Below are 15599 nucleotides of genomic sequence, written 5' to 3'. Positions count from 1 at the left end.
ATTAGCGCCAGACAAGGGATCGGACTCCTTTCCGAAGCTTTTCTGGCCCTGAAATTAGCTCCACCCCTACCCATAGCAAACCAAAGCGCTGGTCCATTTTCATAAAAGGCAACTTGAGATGCATAATCTTTTTCCAATACCTCCAGGATTTTGCGATGGCAGAAATGAACACAAAATCAAGCAAACTCTGCAATATTCCAAGGAGCTTGCGACGTCATCACACAGCAGATTCAGCCGAAGCTCTCCTCGATTCACGTGCGTCGAACATGAGTACAGCTAAAAAGGTCTCATTTACCAACAAACATCACAAACAGCCAATTCAAGTAGTTTTCGAGGTTGGGGTGGGGGGGAAGGAGAAAAAGCATAAAAAGCTATTGCAAATTTTGAAAAAAACACGCAGCAAAATCAAATATTTATGGCCGCAACAATCAGAAAAAAACTGTGGAATCCTGAACAGACTGATTTTCAGGTGAGGGTCTGGTCAGGCTGGTGGATGAAGGATGTGGAAGACAGGGATTAGAAACGTTACAAGATATTAAAGCTTTAAAGCTAAAAAAAAAAAAAAAATTTTCTTTGTATGTAATCAGAAACGTGAAAAAAAAAATAGAGTAGGCTCATATCGTAACGAACGTTAATAACCATTCTTTTATTTCGTTCTAACCGGTTTCCAACGAAAGAGGATCACTTCGAACGCCGGGTGAAGAACATAACACCACTGTTATGAAAAATCGTTTCTAACCCCTGGTGGAAGAGTTGAGGATTGCAATTCAGGGTGCATAAGAGTGTGCAGAACATTGCAAACTGCTTTCATTTAAATTTACTTTAATACAATACTTAGGTATAGAGTATAGTTTTGGTAAAGTATCGCTCTCACACATGCACGCACACACCAAAAAATTAAAAATGCAAACATTGCCAGTTTGTTAACACTCCTTCACAGTCAAGTACTTTATTCTTATTAATAATAATAATAATGTTTTTTTTTTCCTTTAAAAAATCTTTTCAATATACAACACCATTTGAGACGAGACATTTCTGTTTACAACTAAACTGCGTTCAGTTAGGGGGTCATTCGGAACCTAGACGAGCAGACAGCGAAAGGGACCAAGACGGAAGAAGAGATAAGAGATAAAACTAGAGCTAGCGAAGGACGTGGAAGGGAACAGAGCGACAGACTCGGGGGGGGAGGTCTGAAAAGAAGAAAACTACAGGTATTAGTACGTCACCACAAAAGAAGCATAACAAAGCTGATCTCCCAATTTCCAAAAAAAGAAAGAAAGGAAAACAACAATAAAAAACAAAACAAAGCAAAACAATAAAGACAGAAACGAGGCATGACCATCTTTTACAGTCCCATCATTCATTCATGCAAACACAGTCCTCACGGAAGATTCACTTCCACTGTTTTCTTTTTTTCCCCCCAACCAAAAAAATAAACAATAAAAAAAAAAAAAAAGAGAGAAAAAAAAAATATCAAGAGATAAATAGTCCTTGGGCCCGGAGGCGGGGCTAGGCCTGCTGTAAAGGCGGAGCTGTGAACTCGTTCTCAGTGGTGTCCCCCTCTCTCCATCTTCTCTTCCTCCTACTCAGCAGAGAGGGTTGCTCGGTGTGCGTTTGCACGTGTGTGTGTTCAAGAAGGGCTCAGAATTTATCTAAAAAAAATAAAAAATAAAAAAAAAGGAGAGGAGAAGCAGAGTAAAAGAGAGAGAGGACGGTGGGGTGAGGGGAGGAGGACAGGGGGGTGGCGTTCCTCGACCTCTGATCCTGGCACACTTAACCACAGAGACTCGGTCATCAGGACAGTCCCCGCGCGCACACACTCACACACTCCGCACGCTTCCTGGGCCGCCCTGTTCAAACACACACACACTTAAGTATAATGCAGTAGAACAGGAGTCTATTCATCTCTATTAGTATCAGACAGCTGAGGGCACAACGTGTGTGTTTCATTACCTGCTATCTGGATATGTATGTATACGTGCGTGATGGCGACCGCCCTTCCATTTGTCCGTTAGCAGACACGTTCAAGAAATCCCAGATGAGGATGGTGTCGTCATGGGAACTGCTGATGATCTGGAACTCGTCAAACTGCAGCCGGAACACACGGCCCGAGTGCTCCTTCAAACACACACACACACACACACACACACACACACACTTATCCATCTTAGTTCAAGTAGCTGTCTCTGCTCTGCACTTTGATGAGGACATATAGGTCACGGATGAGATAAAAATAAAAATAAATAAAGCAGCATGAGAGTATGAGTGTGTATGAGTGCATTAGTGTGTGTCCTGAGGTGACTCACCACCAGTGTTCGCAGACACAGAGTGCTGGCTGGAGCCCGTGGATCCAATGCAGCCTGCAGGTCCCATACTTTAATTTTTCTGCACAAAATCACACACACAAATCTCAGCACCACGTACACGGGCATTTCTGACAATATTGGAAAAAAATATTCAGCGACATTTCATTTACTTTCCGTGCAAACGATTAGAAAACTTATCGGACAAGCCATCACGTCTGACGTTCGCTCCTTCTCGTCGCTGCAGCTTCGACCCTAACAAGCACCAGGCACGCGTATTGCCTTCTCATCACCGTTCGTTTATTCCATTTAAATCTAATCCGTCTAAATTAACTTGACAGCTGTTGCTCATGCCTTGCTTTTGCAGAACCTGTCTCTTGAAACGTGCTAGCAATTTACCTGAGCTTCACCACAAGCAGATGCGTCCTGAGCAAGTCGACGGTGAACAAATTTAAAGTGTAAATCATGTCCAGTTGTTCAGTGATGTCACGCAGACGTGCACCCTGAACACAGGGAGAGTCACTGCACCGTATAAACAAACCAAAACTTAGTGGAGCCCAAGGCTGGAACGTTATAGTATGGAGGCAGCCATCTTCGAGAACAGGACTCGTAATAAATATTTTCGTCGATGTATTTCGAGGGAGCGTTTAGCTATTAAAGAGCCAAATGAATATGGGTTAAAATGTGTGTTCAGAACGGATCTCCTCTCTTTCTTGAAAAAAATAAATAAATAAAATATATAAAATAAAAAGTCACACTGAACGCCTAGTCGTCATAATAATCAGGACGCATCGTTCTCTGGGCGGTTCTTACCCGTCATAGGCGCCGCTGACGATCCGCTTGTTGTCGAAGCGAATGCAGCGCACTAGCTCCTCGTGCCCTTCCAAAACCCGCAAACAGGCGCCACACTCGATATCCCATAGCCTGAAGACATAAATAAATAAATAAATAAATAAATAAATAAACAGAGAGAAGGATGAATATTAAATTCACTCCTGAGCAAGCACAGCCGGTGCATTTCTACCGAACATGATTTCATTACACACAAATTGACAGGGAGAGATGGACAGCCAGATTAAACACTGAACATTAAACATAAGTCATTTATTTATTTATTTACACACACACACACACACCTGATGGTGTTGTCCGAAGAGCCACTAACCACGAGCCGGTCTCTGTATTGTAGGCAGGCGATTCCTCGCTTGTGGCCATTCAGAGTGCGTACAAACTCGCAGGTACTCGTGCTCCACACCTACAGAGGCAGCAAGTTCAACTTTAACCCACTGATCACCTCGTCTCATTGAGCCTCATTATTAATTCTTAAAATGCTGGATCATGTAACACACACACACACACACAGCCCTGCCTTATTATTTGCGGAATGTTTTCAGAGGATGGAATCACTATGTTTTTCTTCCTCCCCCCTCCCCCCTATGCAGGACGATTTGGCGGCTTTCCCAGGGCCGTGCGTTCCTGGAATCCCGACTGGCTGAAAAATCCAGAGTCTGGGAGACACGGGCAGGGAGACGGAGCGCGATTCCAGCCGAGGTGAACCGATACGCCGCAGTCTGGCAGAACTCAACTCTAGAGAGTCTCAGCGGACTCAGGATCATAAATTCAGCTGCTCTACCGTGCCCTCTGCTGGACGTGAAGCATAATGGAAAAAGGCTGCTGCCTGTTATCCATCAACAGGGAAGCCTTGCTCTTCGGTTCTTTTACAAACAAACGCAAAAAACAGTCTTAAAAATAAAAATATGGATTTGTTTTAAAGACATGAACAGTTTCAAAATGGTGTACTAGACTTAACAGTGATGAGACACAGTGCATCTAATAAACACACTTGCATCTCTATAACTAGGGTTTAATATTTGAAGTCCTCATGAAATGACTTGGGAGGCACGATTCGATTCTGTATGTTGAAGTATTTCCTTTTGAAACAGGAAGTCAGCGTGGTGGCGTGTAGGAATGATCCACTTATTTACACAACAGCATTCGGTATACACCCCGCCCATGCAGCAGATTAGTGAAGGAGAAGAGAATTTTTTTTTTGGTAGAAATAGTCTCGTACTAAAAGGGCAGGAAGGAAAAAAAAATGTGAAAGAGCAATTTGTCATTTCTGGGGCACTTTAAAACTTTATCAAGGGCTTCTCTGTCATTTCTTGTAAAGGAGGCGTGGCCTCTGTATCAGTGCCAGTGAAGGTGTGGCTTCTATGCTAGTCAGTTCCTGTAAAGGCGGCATGGTCTCTCTACCAGTCCAAGGGAAGGAGGTGTGGCTTCTGTGCATTTCAGCATCTTTTACTGGAACTTTTTTTTCTTTTGGCACGTTATTTTCCCAAATCATGGCTTTTTTTTTTTATTTTTTATATTTGGCAGATGGCACCGTTGATGATGAATTTCTCCTCTAATACAAAAACACACATGGACTTCTTATTAACAGCTTAAATGCTGATCAAGTTCCTTCCACCCCATAGATTTAGATTAAAGAAGTGCTCACTGCGCTCACCTTGATGGTGCGGTCTCCAGAGGCAGAGACGATGTACTTGTCATCAAAGTCGACCACGTTGACGGCAGCCCTGTGACCGACGAGCACGCGGCGCAGGCTGATATCGGTGGGCGAGGCCATGTCCCACACAGCGATGGAGCGGTCTTTGGAGCAGGTCACCATCAGGCCGTTGCAGAAGCGCAAGTGCAGCACGGCCTCGTTGTGGTGGATCAGCGTGTTCAGCACCTCGCCCGAGTTCACGTCCCACACCCTGTGGGCAAGAGAGTCGGGGAGAGGCAAAGTCAGCACTGCTCGTGTAGCTCGAACTACGCCACAGCTAGGCATGAAGGTGAAAAAAGTGGACAGAAGTGAAACAGACAGAGGAGTAGAAGAAACAAAAGGATGGGTTACCATGGGAGAGAGAGATAAAACGAAACAAACCTGACAGTGGAGTCTGAGGAGCCGGTAACGATGACTCGCTCGTCGTACTGCAGACACAGCACTGACCCTGTGTGTCCTGTCAGAATCTTCAAACACTCCAAAGACTGCTTATCCCAAATCTGAACACACACACACACACACACACACACACACATTTTAACTCAACAATTCATCCAAATCAACATTTTTCCTTGGTTAAAATCAATCTACGGCTGTACATACCCGCACTTGACATATACACGGATATCAACACACCCAACATCTATCCAACACTACTTGACTAATGAAAACAACTCAGACATTATCAAATCAGCTTAGACCCCTTTTTACAGTCACTGTTTTGTAGCTGAACATAAAAATGAACACAATGCTAGACCAATTCATTAAATAGCATTGACCAGCTAATGAATGCAAATAATCCCGAATTCAACAAACTAGCCAGCTTTATTACCTAGATACGTTTTTTTTTCATTTGCTGGTTGGATTTGAAGCTCGCTACTTTTTCATGATAATGGTTGCCGTTACTAGTTATTAGGGCATATCAATGCCGTGTCTAGGAAAAAACAAATAAACAAACAAACACCCCCTCAACTAGGAATTTCGACTTGGGAACACAGGACAGACTCCTTATATCTGAGTTCAGCAAGTGAAGCCAAATCAACATGGCTGCACACAGCATCGGCAGTAAACAAAGTAGCGGAGACTGGTTCTCAGTGGTAACCCTAATTCCGGATGGGACTATTATTATCATCATTACTATTAGTGTATTATTGTGTTACGTGCCTTGATGGAGTTGTCTCGGAGGCCGCTGATGATCTTGTCGTCGTCGTACTGGAGGCAGTAGACTCCTTTACTGTTCTCAGACCGGCACTGGATCCTCTGAAGGTTGTGTCGTCCACAGCGCCAGTTCGCCTCGATGGTCTGGACACAGGAAATTATTCATTAATTAGTAAAAGGTCGCTGTAATTATTTTTAATCATTTTATAACAGCAACTGTTTGGGAGAAATATCTCAGATTTTCTTCATTTGTTTTAGTAAACGTAACTGAATCTGACATTTTATTTTTAAGGCTTATTTATACTTCTGCACATGCACACGTCGTGAGAAAGAAAAATGGAAAACGGATTAACGCGCACACAGAACGTGGTTATTTATTTCCGTTGTTACCCGCCCACTAGGTTTTCTAATGGACTCAACTAGGCTCAAATACTCACCGAACAAATAAACAAATTAGTCATTTAAACACTCAAGAGATGTGCTTGTAATAATATTTGCCTGGTGAAAAAAGGCGGTCAGGTTGAATAAGAAAAACTATGGCAAACAAATAAAAGATTAATAAATATAAAGGTAAATAAAATTTTTTAAAAAACCTGAATTAAATAAATGAATAAAAATTATTGTTATATATTTATTGATGACTTTCTTTATGAATTTAATTTTCTTTGTTCAGTGATTTTAGCTTAATTATTAATTAATTCATACTTTTAAATGTTCTGTTTATTACAGCTTTTTTTTATTTCATTCAAATATATTTATCCGTTTATTGTTTAGTCATTCATTTAAATGTTCTGTTTATTACAATTTTTTAATTTATTTCATTTAACTTCATCTGTTGATTTACAACACACATTTACTGTTTTTTTTTTTAATTAATGCATGAATATTAATAAATAAACAAAATCCACAAATAAAATCAAATGGATAAATAACGTCTAAATGAGCGCACGAATGAAGAAGCAAACGGAAATCGACAAAATAAATAAGTTCAATGAAATAAATAAGCAAAACTGTAATAAATATCTAGCACTTAAATGAATGAATGAAGGAAACGAATAAACAAAAATCACCAAAATAAATAATTTAAACAAACAGCATTTGAAGTTATGGATGAATGAATGAATGAAGGAACGAACGAATACTTAAGCATGCTATTTAATTAATTAAGTAATTAATTAACAAGAAATTCATCAGACACCGCACTACTCAAGCTGACTAACATGGCGGTCCTGGTCCTGCGCTCACCTCGATGTCCTGAATGATTTTGGGGTATAGAGATCGGTAGTAGGAGTTTGGCGGAACTTCTGTAGTGCGGTTCTTGAATAAGTACTTCTCCCTGTAAGAGAGAAACACGGTCACTTTATCGGTAAAGCGTCCTCCGAGTCGAGAAACAGTCACAAACAACTATGTCGACGTGCCGACTTCTCAGGCGAAACTGTGGCTGAAAGTGAAAACCACATCAGACGCGTTTACGTGGAAATAAAAAACACCTGACTAAAAGCTGCAGATCGGAAAGTAGAGCTCATCTGTTCTCAGGAAAATCTTTTAAAAGGCATCTTTTTAAGCCAAGCTTAAAATGAATTAATGATACAGTTACTATATGTAATCATTTCATGCATTTAAAAACAATCCATATTCTACGGAAGTTTTTTTTTAAATGCACTTAATATATATATACACGTATTATTGATATCTTGATACCCCTGTATCGCAAACAGCCTCGACAGCAACAGAAATCAGCTTTTTTTTGGTTGTGGTTAAATTGCAGTAATTTGGAGGTGCTTTGCATTTTCATTTCACTACATCTGCACTAAAATTAATTAAAAAACAGCCATAAATTGACTGAATGCAAGGCACATGATGCACAGGTGAGCGTCTCGTTTTGTTTGCACGCTACACTGAAGGCTGCTTTAACCCGAGTGAATCTTATCGTACGTGACGTTTGGAGATGTGTGGAGCGAAGTAGAACGTGCGTCACCGTGACTCCTCACCACTGGTGTCTCTCGGAGAGGCCTTTCCAGAGCGGGTCGGTTCGCACCATGCGCTCGATCAGCTTCTTCCACAGCATTCCCTCCGAAATGACGCGCTGCCACTCCTTACACACCAGCTCGGCCGAACACAGCGAGCGCGCATCCAGGAACGACAGGATGTTCTCCGCTATGTGGTCCAGACCCTGAGCTGCATCACACACACACACAGAGAAGAAACACAGGTATGAAAACCAGGGTTGGTTTAACTTCAGCCACATGTTCACTTAGAGCACCTTTACACCTATAAAAGCTTAGTTACACTTGCTTTTACCTACTTGTACACGTACACAAGATGGCTGCCGCACGTATCCCGTGATCATCTGGAGCGTCGCTTCAGAAATTAACCGGTGCAACACCACAGTAAATAGCAGGATCAGTACAGCACCATGTGACACTGCGCCCTCAGGTATCATTGTGTCTCAAACGCCTAGTTGTTACCGAGTACTAACTGACTTTTCCTATTACAGCTAGCGTGTGAATTTTAGAAACCGCTCGTGCCTCCGTCAAACCTACTGAAAGTCTATTTTTGAGTAGGAGTCTTCTAGATCTTCTGGAGACTTGTACAGGAATGTACAGGGTTACATTATCGGCATGGCTCTTGACAGCAATCACGCCGACGGCGGGACATTTTAAGAGACACGGAGCCATGTACGAAACTGCTGAACATTTAGTCAACGTTGCTTGGAATTCTCTAGATGTATTCGAGATATGAAGGTGAGTGTGTAAACAACGGCAGTTCGATGTCTAAAAAAAATGCATTTATTTTTGCTTTTATATACACTCTATTAAAAAAAAAAAAAAAAAAGTATACATTTAACACTTTTATGTTAACTCTGCTGCTTCCGTTCATGTCAAAATTCCTATAAAACAAGGTGATAATATTACTTCTACTAATAATAATAATAACGATATCCAAAATACCTCACCAAAGCGCACTGTGATATGATTATCTGGTCATATCACACAGGCTGTGTAATCTGAGGGCAGGATTTTAATCACTGGAAAAGTACGAACAAGTTTTAGCTTTTAGAAGTTCTGCTAAGTATGTGTGTGTGTGCGCGCGTGTGCACACCTTTACACAGTTCAATGGCCGACGGTAGTAACAGAACGAAGAGAAGTGAAAGCCACACTCGATACAGTCAAAACCTAAAATCTCCTAAAAATTCTTTTCTTTTTTTCCCCCTTCACAGTTGTACACATGTGGTCAAAATCTTACTAGAATAAAATCCATATACAGAGTGCATCAAATGCCCGTGTGTGCATGTGTGCGTGTTGTATACCAGGCAGCGCCGTGATGAAGTCCCTCTGGAGCATAGGTTTGAGGTAGGAGTTGATGTGGCCGTGCTGATAATGACACATGCGTGATATCAGATGCTCCACAAACTCCACCTGGTCGGCCTCGGACCAGTGGTCAAACAGCTGGATGCACACGTCCTTCTCCTTCTCGTAGTTGCCCTCCGACGGCCGCTTCCTCGAGCCCGGTAGGGGTCCGTTAGTGATCTGAAAACAGGGCGCGGTTCATTTCACAGAGATTTTGAACCCTGGTTCGATATGACTCCTGGTTACACCGAGTAGTTCTATTTTTTTCTCATTACTCTGATATTCCAAGTTCTCCGACCTGCATGACTCCTATATTCATTATCTATCCCACAGGGCATGTAAAGCGCGCTAACGTGATGCCTGGTCACGTGTAACTGCCTAGCCTAAAAAAGGATTTCTAAAATAAATGCAATAACACACAGTGAGCTAGTTAGTTAGCTACATAACGTCTCTTTATCGCTGCTATAACATACATAAATGATCGAATACGTGTGCGTCATATGTTTTGTAAAGAATCTAGAAAGCAAGCTGCGAGAGCGGTAGCGTGAATGACCAGCGGTATACTGAAGCGCTTTACTAGCGGGTTCATTAACTCACCCAAACATATCCTATACACATACGAGATTAATCAGACATTTACATACAACATTACGACTGGCTAGACAAAAATGACGCGGAGGTACACGAGCATGAACTCAAGTAGGTAGAACGGTGAGTCACGTACGCGAATACGCTCTTTCTGCAAAGACAACGAATAACTAAAGCGTAAAGAATCCACTATATTACAGTAATGTACTCATTGTAACATTATTATTTCAATTATTTGTAGGACAAAAGGTCATCCGACAAAAGTAGTAATCGCGACAGGCCTAGATACAGTAACGTCAGGGTACATCATGTCACGCAATTTATACTTCCATAACTCCAGCTTATTCATCTTTACAGTTAGACAGATAAGAGCTCAGCCTCACCTTAAATACTGTGGTGGTCTTTGGGGAAATCTCTCCAGTATGGGAGTCCATAACTGAGGTGTTCTGGAGGAAAATACACATACATATATATATATATATATGTATACATAAAAAACAAAACAAAAAACATCATAACATTTTATTTGACTTAAAAATCTCAAAGTAAATGAGTCATCCCCTGCCTTGCTGTAGAACGCCACAGCGCTGTTGAATTCTGGATTCGGATTGGTCAGAAGGCGTTGATTTGTTTTTCTCTAACAGCAGCTCCGACTGTAGCGCGGGTTTAGATCGATGCGCTCGTTTATATTTACGCCAACACGTAATCGTTTCTAAGGTAGCGCCTCGTTCCTTCGCTCGAAAGGGAGGTACGCGCCACATAAACAGATTTAAAAACACCTGTAAGGAGATGTTTATTGAAGGAGTCTCCGGTGTCAGATTTGTATGAGTCAAAGTTAAAGAAGCGACTTCAGGGGAGTTTTGCGGTTTCTCTAACATTTTTTTTTTAAATTGTCTTATTAACTTGAAGAGAGGAAAAAAAAAAACACACACACAAAACAACGAGAGGCTGGTGAGGAAACGGTGTTTAGATTAGAGCTGCTATAACGTCATTGAGAACAGGAACTAACTTGGCTCATGAACATTAAACGTTAACTAGAATCGAATAAAAAAAAAAAAAAAGTTCTTTAACAAACAACGCACGACCCCGAGTGTTTTTATTCCTTACCTCGTGCTACGTTTGTTATCGCTACTCACAATGACACGGCGAGCTCGTTTTGCCCTCATGCCACTTTTAGGTGTGGAAGGTGGAAGTAGTGGGCGGAGCCTACAGCTACACACACAGGACGGAGAAAGCAAAAAGGTTGTCCGTCTCCGTGCCACATGGCGGGCCACAGCACAGTCAGAACTTGATTCCAGTGTTTTTTTTTGTTTTTGGTTTTCTGTTTTTCGTTGGAGACAGCAGCTGAAAAAGCACAATGCTCACCAAAACATGAGCCGTATTTTCCCTTCTGCGTGTATTAGACAGCGCACTAGCCATTTCAACTTTCCATTCAGTCATGCAGTGACAACCTTCCTCTTTTTTTTCCAAGCCATAACAATGAGTAAAAGCGATGATCCTGGTGGCAGACCTTCCTTTTGTTATTCTTTCTGTGTGTATGCGTCTATATATATATTTCACAATCAACATTCATCTGCTCTGATTACTGTATCATTCGACCCCCCCGCTAAACACTGAGATGCTGCAGCGGCACTTTAATCCTTTAGCAGTCCGCTCAAACAGATCAGCTTCCGTAGCTTCACCATTCGTGCTGCCATCGCTCGTCTTCCCTTAACCAGCCGAGCCTCTGCCGTAACTCGTATGTGTCACGCAGCCACGGTGCATTCTGGGACTTCGAGTCTAGAGTCGGACCATCGCCTATACTACCTCTGCGCTGGATTTCTTATTAAAATGACATCACAGATATTACTACAGAAACACAGTCGAGCTCATTAAATCCTCAGCTTGTCAGCTACTTGACAATCTAATAGTACATTCAACGTCTCAGATTGCTCTTTTTTATTTTTTTAACACTAAAGACAAAAATCAACACATCACTAATCCAATCTGATGTCCACGCACGCTTCATCCTTCACACTGCGATTCAGAAAGCGTACACCTACACACAAACATCTTCGGTTCTGCCTGTCGAGACGAACCTAACGACGGCCACTCCGGAGCATACTGCTGTAGCCATGGCAACAGGAAGCAAAACCCCACTGACGGCAGAGATGCTCCACGTTGTAACACGCCGGCATTGCAGCACGGACGACGTGGCACGAAAGCGTCGAGCGCGTGCCGGATATTAGAAAGACGTGGACAGAGATGTACAGATACGACCCTCAAGACACGGTACTGTGTGAACAAACAGACGGATGTTTTATACATGTTGATTAACACGTGAAGCCGCAAGCGAGAGGTTCGAAAACAGATCGATCGGTGATTCGTTACAAACGCAGGTCCGAAAGCACGCGTGTAATAACTCCCGTTTGACCTAGACGATAAACGTGTGGAGAAAAACCACTCGATAAACAGCCGTAAATGATGAAAAGCCTGTTTCATACGGGCCGGTGTTACACGTTGATATTCTGACTCGAAGAAAACATGAACGTTTCTCCACACGGAAACGTATTATTATTATTTTTTTTTTTTTTTATGAAAACGCAGCGGTACATGCGGTCATTCCGCAGAACGGCATCTAAAACCCGAGCACCTAAGAGACTGACGATTTAATCAAGACGTTGGATAGTTACGTGCCGGAGAAAAAAACGGGCACGAGTGTAAACAATTCAGCTTGTAATTGGATAGTGGCTGTCAAAATGTCCGCTCCTGTGCCATCAGATCATCATAAAAAACCTGTACAGGGGACAGAGGACAAAGGTTTCAAATGTTTAAACAACCGAAAAAAAGCGAGAAATATATCCAACAGAACAGAAGTGAGCGAATGAGGCGACGAAGAGACGACGGCGAGGGTCGGGGTTTAGTGACGTTTACGTCAGATAAACGACACAGGACAAATCAATCAAGCTGAGATCTGTTTCATTTCCCATTGTGACCTCATAAACTCGTTACAGTTTCGCAGTAATGTTTTTTTTTTCCTCCTCATCAGTAGGTCAGGGTTTTAAACTAAATGAAGCCTTACGGTGGAATTTAAACGAAATGAGCTCGGAATGCGATTTGAATTTCTTTCCCAGACTTTAAAACTTTATTTCTCATTAAGAAAACAACCAAAGGAGAATTTTTTTTTTTTTTTTTTTATCAGTTTGAGGAAAGTGTTTCTAGTAAAAATAAAGTCATAAAGTCATTTAAAAAAGGTCAAAATTTTAATCATGTGAAGGGTTTCCGGGGGCCAACCTACATGAACTTTACATCCACATATAATCTTTTAAGTCCATCAATAATCTTTAATAAAGACTCAAATGAATCCTTGTAGACGCCCCCCCCCCAAAAAAAACCCATTTATATCACAATTCTGATGATAAAATGATTATATTTCAAACAGACATCAACATTCTGATAGATTTATCTGATAAAGCCAAATCATATGACATAAAAGTATTTCACAACTTAAAACTGAATAAACCGTTTATTTTAATACATCATTACATTTTAGTCATCATATCAGGATATCGAGACAAAAAAAGAGCTAGCTAACACAACTAGCAACGCGACCGGTTTGCTGTAAACTACAACGTTTCGACCCAAACAGACGGTGTACAAACACATTTAATTTTGAATTAATCAATTAATTAAACGATTTTTAAAAGAATGATACATCAGTGGCGGATGCGATTACGTTAACATCGACGTGCTAGCTTTGCTTCCCGTTGCTACACTATGCTATGCTAACTTCCGTCTACGCAGTTAGCAAGCCAGGCTAGCATCTAGCTAGCAACATCAACCGTGGAGACAAGCAACAAATGACGGATTAATTTATGACTAGGGCTGCGAGTTGTGCTTCACAACATTACTGCGAACATAAAACGTGTTTATAAAACACACATCTGATCGGCGTGTCTGAAAAAAATCCGAAGAGAGGATATAACTAATAATGGCGCAGTGAAACGTAGCTAGCTTAGTTAGCTGAGTCAATGGTGAATGCAAGGGCTGAATCCCAAATGGCCCCGTATTCCCTTTAATCGCGCGCTCCGAACAGAATTAATCGCGGCGGTCTACTACACCCTATCTAGTGCACTAGATTTGAAATATTGATGTATTTGTGATTCAGCCTTCATCTTTCACTCACGACAAACGTCGCTGCAGTTTTTTTTCCTCTCTCCTCCCCCGTACCGTACTGCTTGGGCTATAAATGTAATATCTGTATATTTTACATCCATTTCTTACTCCATTTTGATAAACGTAACAAGATAAGTGATTGTTTTATACACATTTTCAAGTGCTGTAATGGAAAAAATAAAGTTATAAAATATATTCCTAAAACCAGGCTATGAAAGCGCAGGGCCTTGCCTAGCTAAACTGATCTAGATTGATAAATAAATAAATACGTAAAACAAACCTATATTAGTTCAGTCAACGTATCCAAACAACACGTTCTCTAACAGCGCATAATGAGTATTATTTATTTGAAAAGAGTATTGACTATATATATTTATTTATTTATAAACACACACACACTAATACTCCTTAAACGTAACCCGTTTAAAACATTGTATTGTACCAGCCTTACATTTCAGTTCACTAACACGTAGATAAACCGTTATATGTTTAATTTTAACGGTCAATTTGTTCCAAAATGTATATTTATGTCATATTACAATGTTAAAAGTGCCCTAGAGTTGGTGCTAACGCGGTTAGCCGGCCATTTGTCCTATTTCTCCCTGTCCATCTTTTCATACACCCTTAACCGCACTTCCCTTTCTTAAAACAAGCTCTATTATTGCTTCTGTCATTACGAATATAAATGTATCTATCTGGTGTTTTTTGGGGGTTTTTTTGTTAAACTTACCATGAGCTCTAACGTTTTGTCCTCCATGTCCGGCTCCATATTGTTGTGCCCCCGCGCGCCGCAAAAAAATAAAACATCAAAAAAAAGAAGAGAGAGCGAGAGAGAGAAAAAAAATTGGAAACCCAGCCCTGTGTCGGGGGCGCGCACAGCCAATACGTCATAGCCTGAGAGGAGAAACCGGAAGGGAGGGGGGAGGACTGAGGTGGAGGAGGGAGGGGAGATGAATAAAATTTAAATATATTAAAATCCAAGCACTGTATTAGCCCTCGACTCACTAAAAAGGCGGGTTGATTTGGGTATGTGCCCTCTGATTGGTTGTTCTTCAGGACGTGAAACAACGCGGAACACTTTGGTGTGAGTGAGTGAGTGGGCGCGGCCAGTTTCAGGGTAAATTCTTCCACCTCGGAGTTAAAAGCCTCTCAACTTGTTAATAAAAAAAATTTAAAAATTTTTATATATATAGTGCTGAAGGAAGTACAAGGATGAGTGATTCCTCAGGAGTCCAAAACAAACAAAAAACCTATCAAATAACTACAATAAAAATGATTATTTAACACACACACACACACACACACACACACATACATATATATATATATATATATATATGAAATAAATTTAGGAAAAAATTCTGCATAGCTAATGAACTTCTCAGCAGCTATAATAAATAAGATTTAATTTAACATTTATTATGTACATTATTGTTGTTATTTACAAATTATATTTGGAGGAAAATCATCCTAGTTTAAAAAAATAGCTATATCAAATAA

At 41.0% G+C, this 15599-nt stretch overlaps 1 protein-coding gene across 4 annotated transcripts; it reads right to left on the bottom strand.

The window, feature by feature from the left end:
• Window positions 1-805: 805 nt before the first annotated feature.
• On the bottom strand, window positions 806-15404 carry fbxw11b (F-box and WD repeat domain containing 11b). Of its 4 annotated transcripts, XM_053644814.1 has the most exons (14): window positions 14830-14889; window positions 11052-12719; window positions 10328-10390; window positions 9317-9536; window positions 7998-8184; window positions 7252-7342; window positions 6013-6150; window positions 5230-5348; window positions 4810-5059; window positions 3440-3558; window positions 3117-3227; window positions 2307-2385; window positions 1954-2118; window positions 806-1850 (listed from the first exon to the last, which is right to left on the bottom strand). In XM_053644814.1, the coding sequence occupies exons 3-13, from the start codon at window positions 10376-10378 to the stop codon at window positions 1957-1959; spliced, it is 1527 nt and encodes a 508-aa protein (XP_053500789.1). In that variant the 5' UTR covers window positions 10379-10390; window positions 11052-12719; window positions 14830-14889; the 3' UTR covers window positions 806-1850; window positions 1954-1956. The 4 variants fall into 4 exon arrangements, with proteins under 4 accessions (XP_053500789.1, XP_053500786.1, XP_053500787.1 ...); XM_053644811.1 differs by lacking the exon at window positions 11052-12719 and having other exon boundaries at window positions 14830-15404; XM_053644812.1 differs by lacking the exon at window positions 14830-14889 and having other exon boundaries at window positions 11052-14819.
• Window positions 15405-15599: the final 195 nt, after the last annotated feature.

The sequence above is a fragment of the Ictalurus furcatus genome, chromosome 16 (genome assembly GCF_023375685.1).
Source record: "Ictalurus furcatus strain D&B chromosome 16, Billie_1.0, whole genome shotgun sequence".
Taxonomy (NCBI): domain Eukaryota; kingdom Metazoa; phylum Chordata; class Actinopteri; order Siluriformes; family Ictaluridae; genus Ictalurus; species Ictalurus furcatus.
Note: the sequence above shows the minus strand (reverse complement) of the source record. Positions and strands in the feature narration are given on the sequence as shown.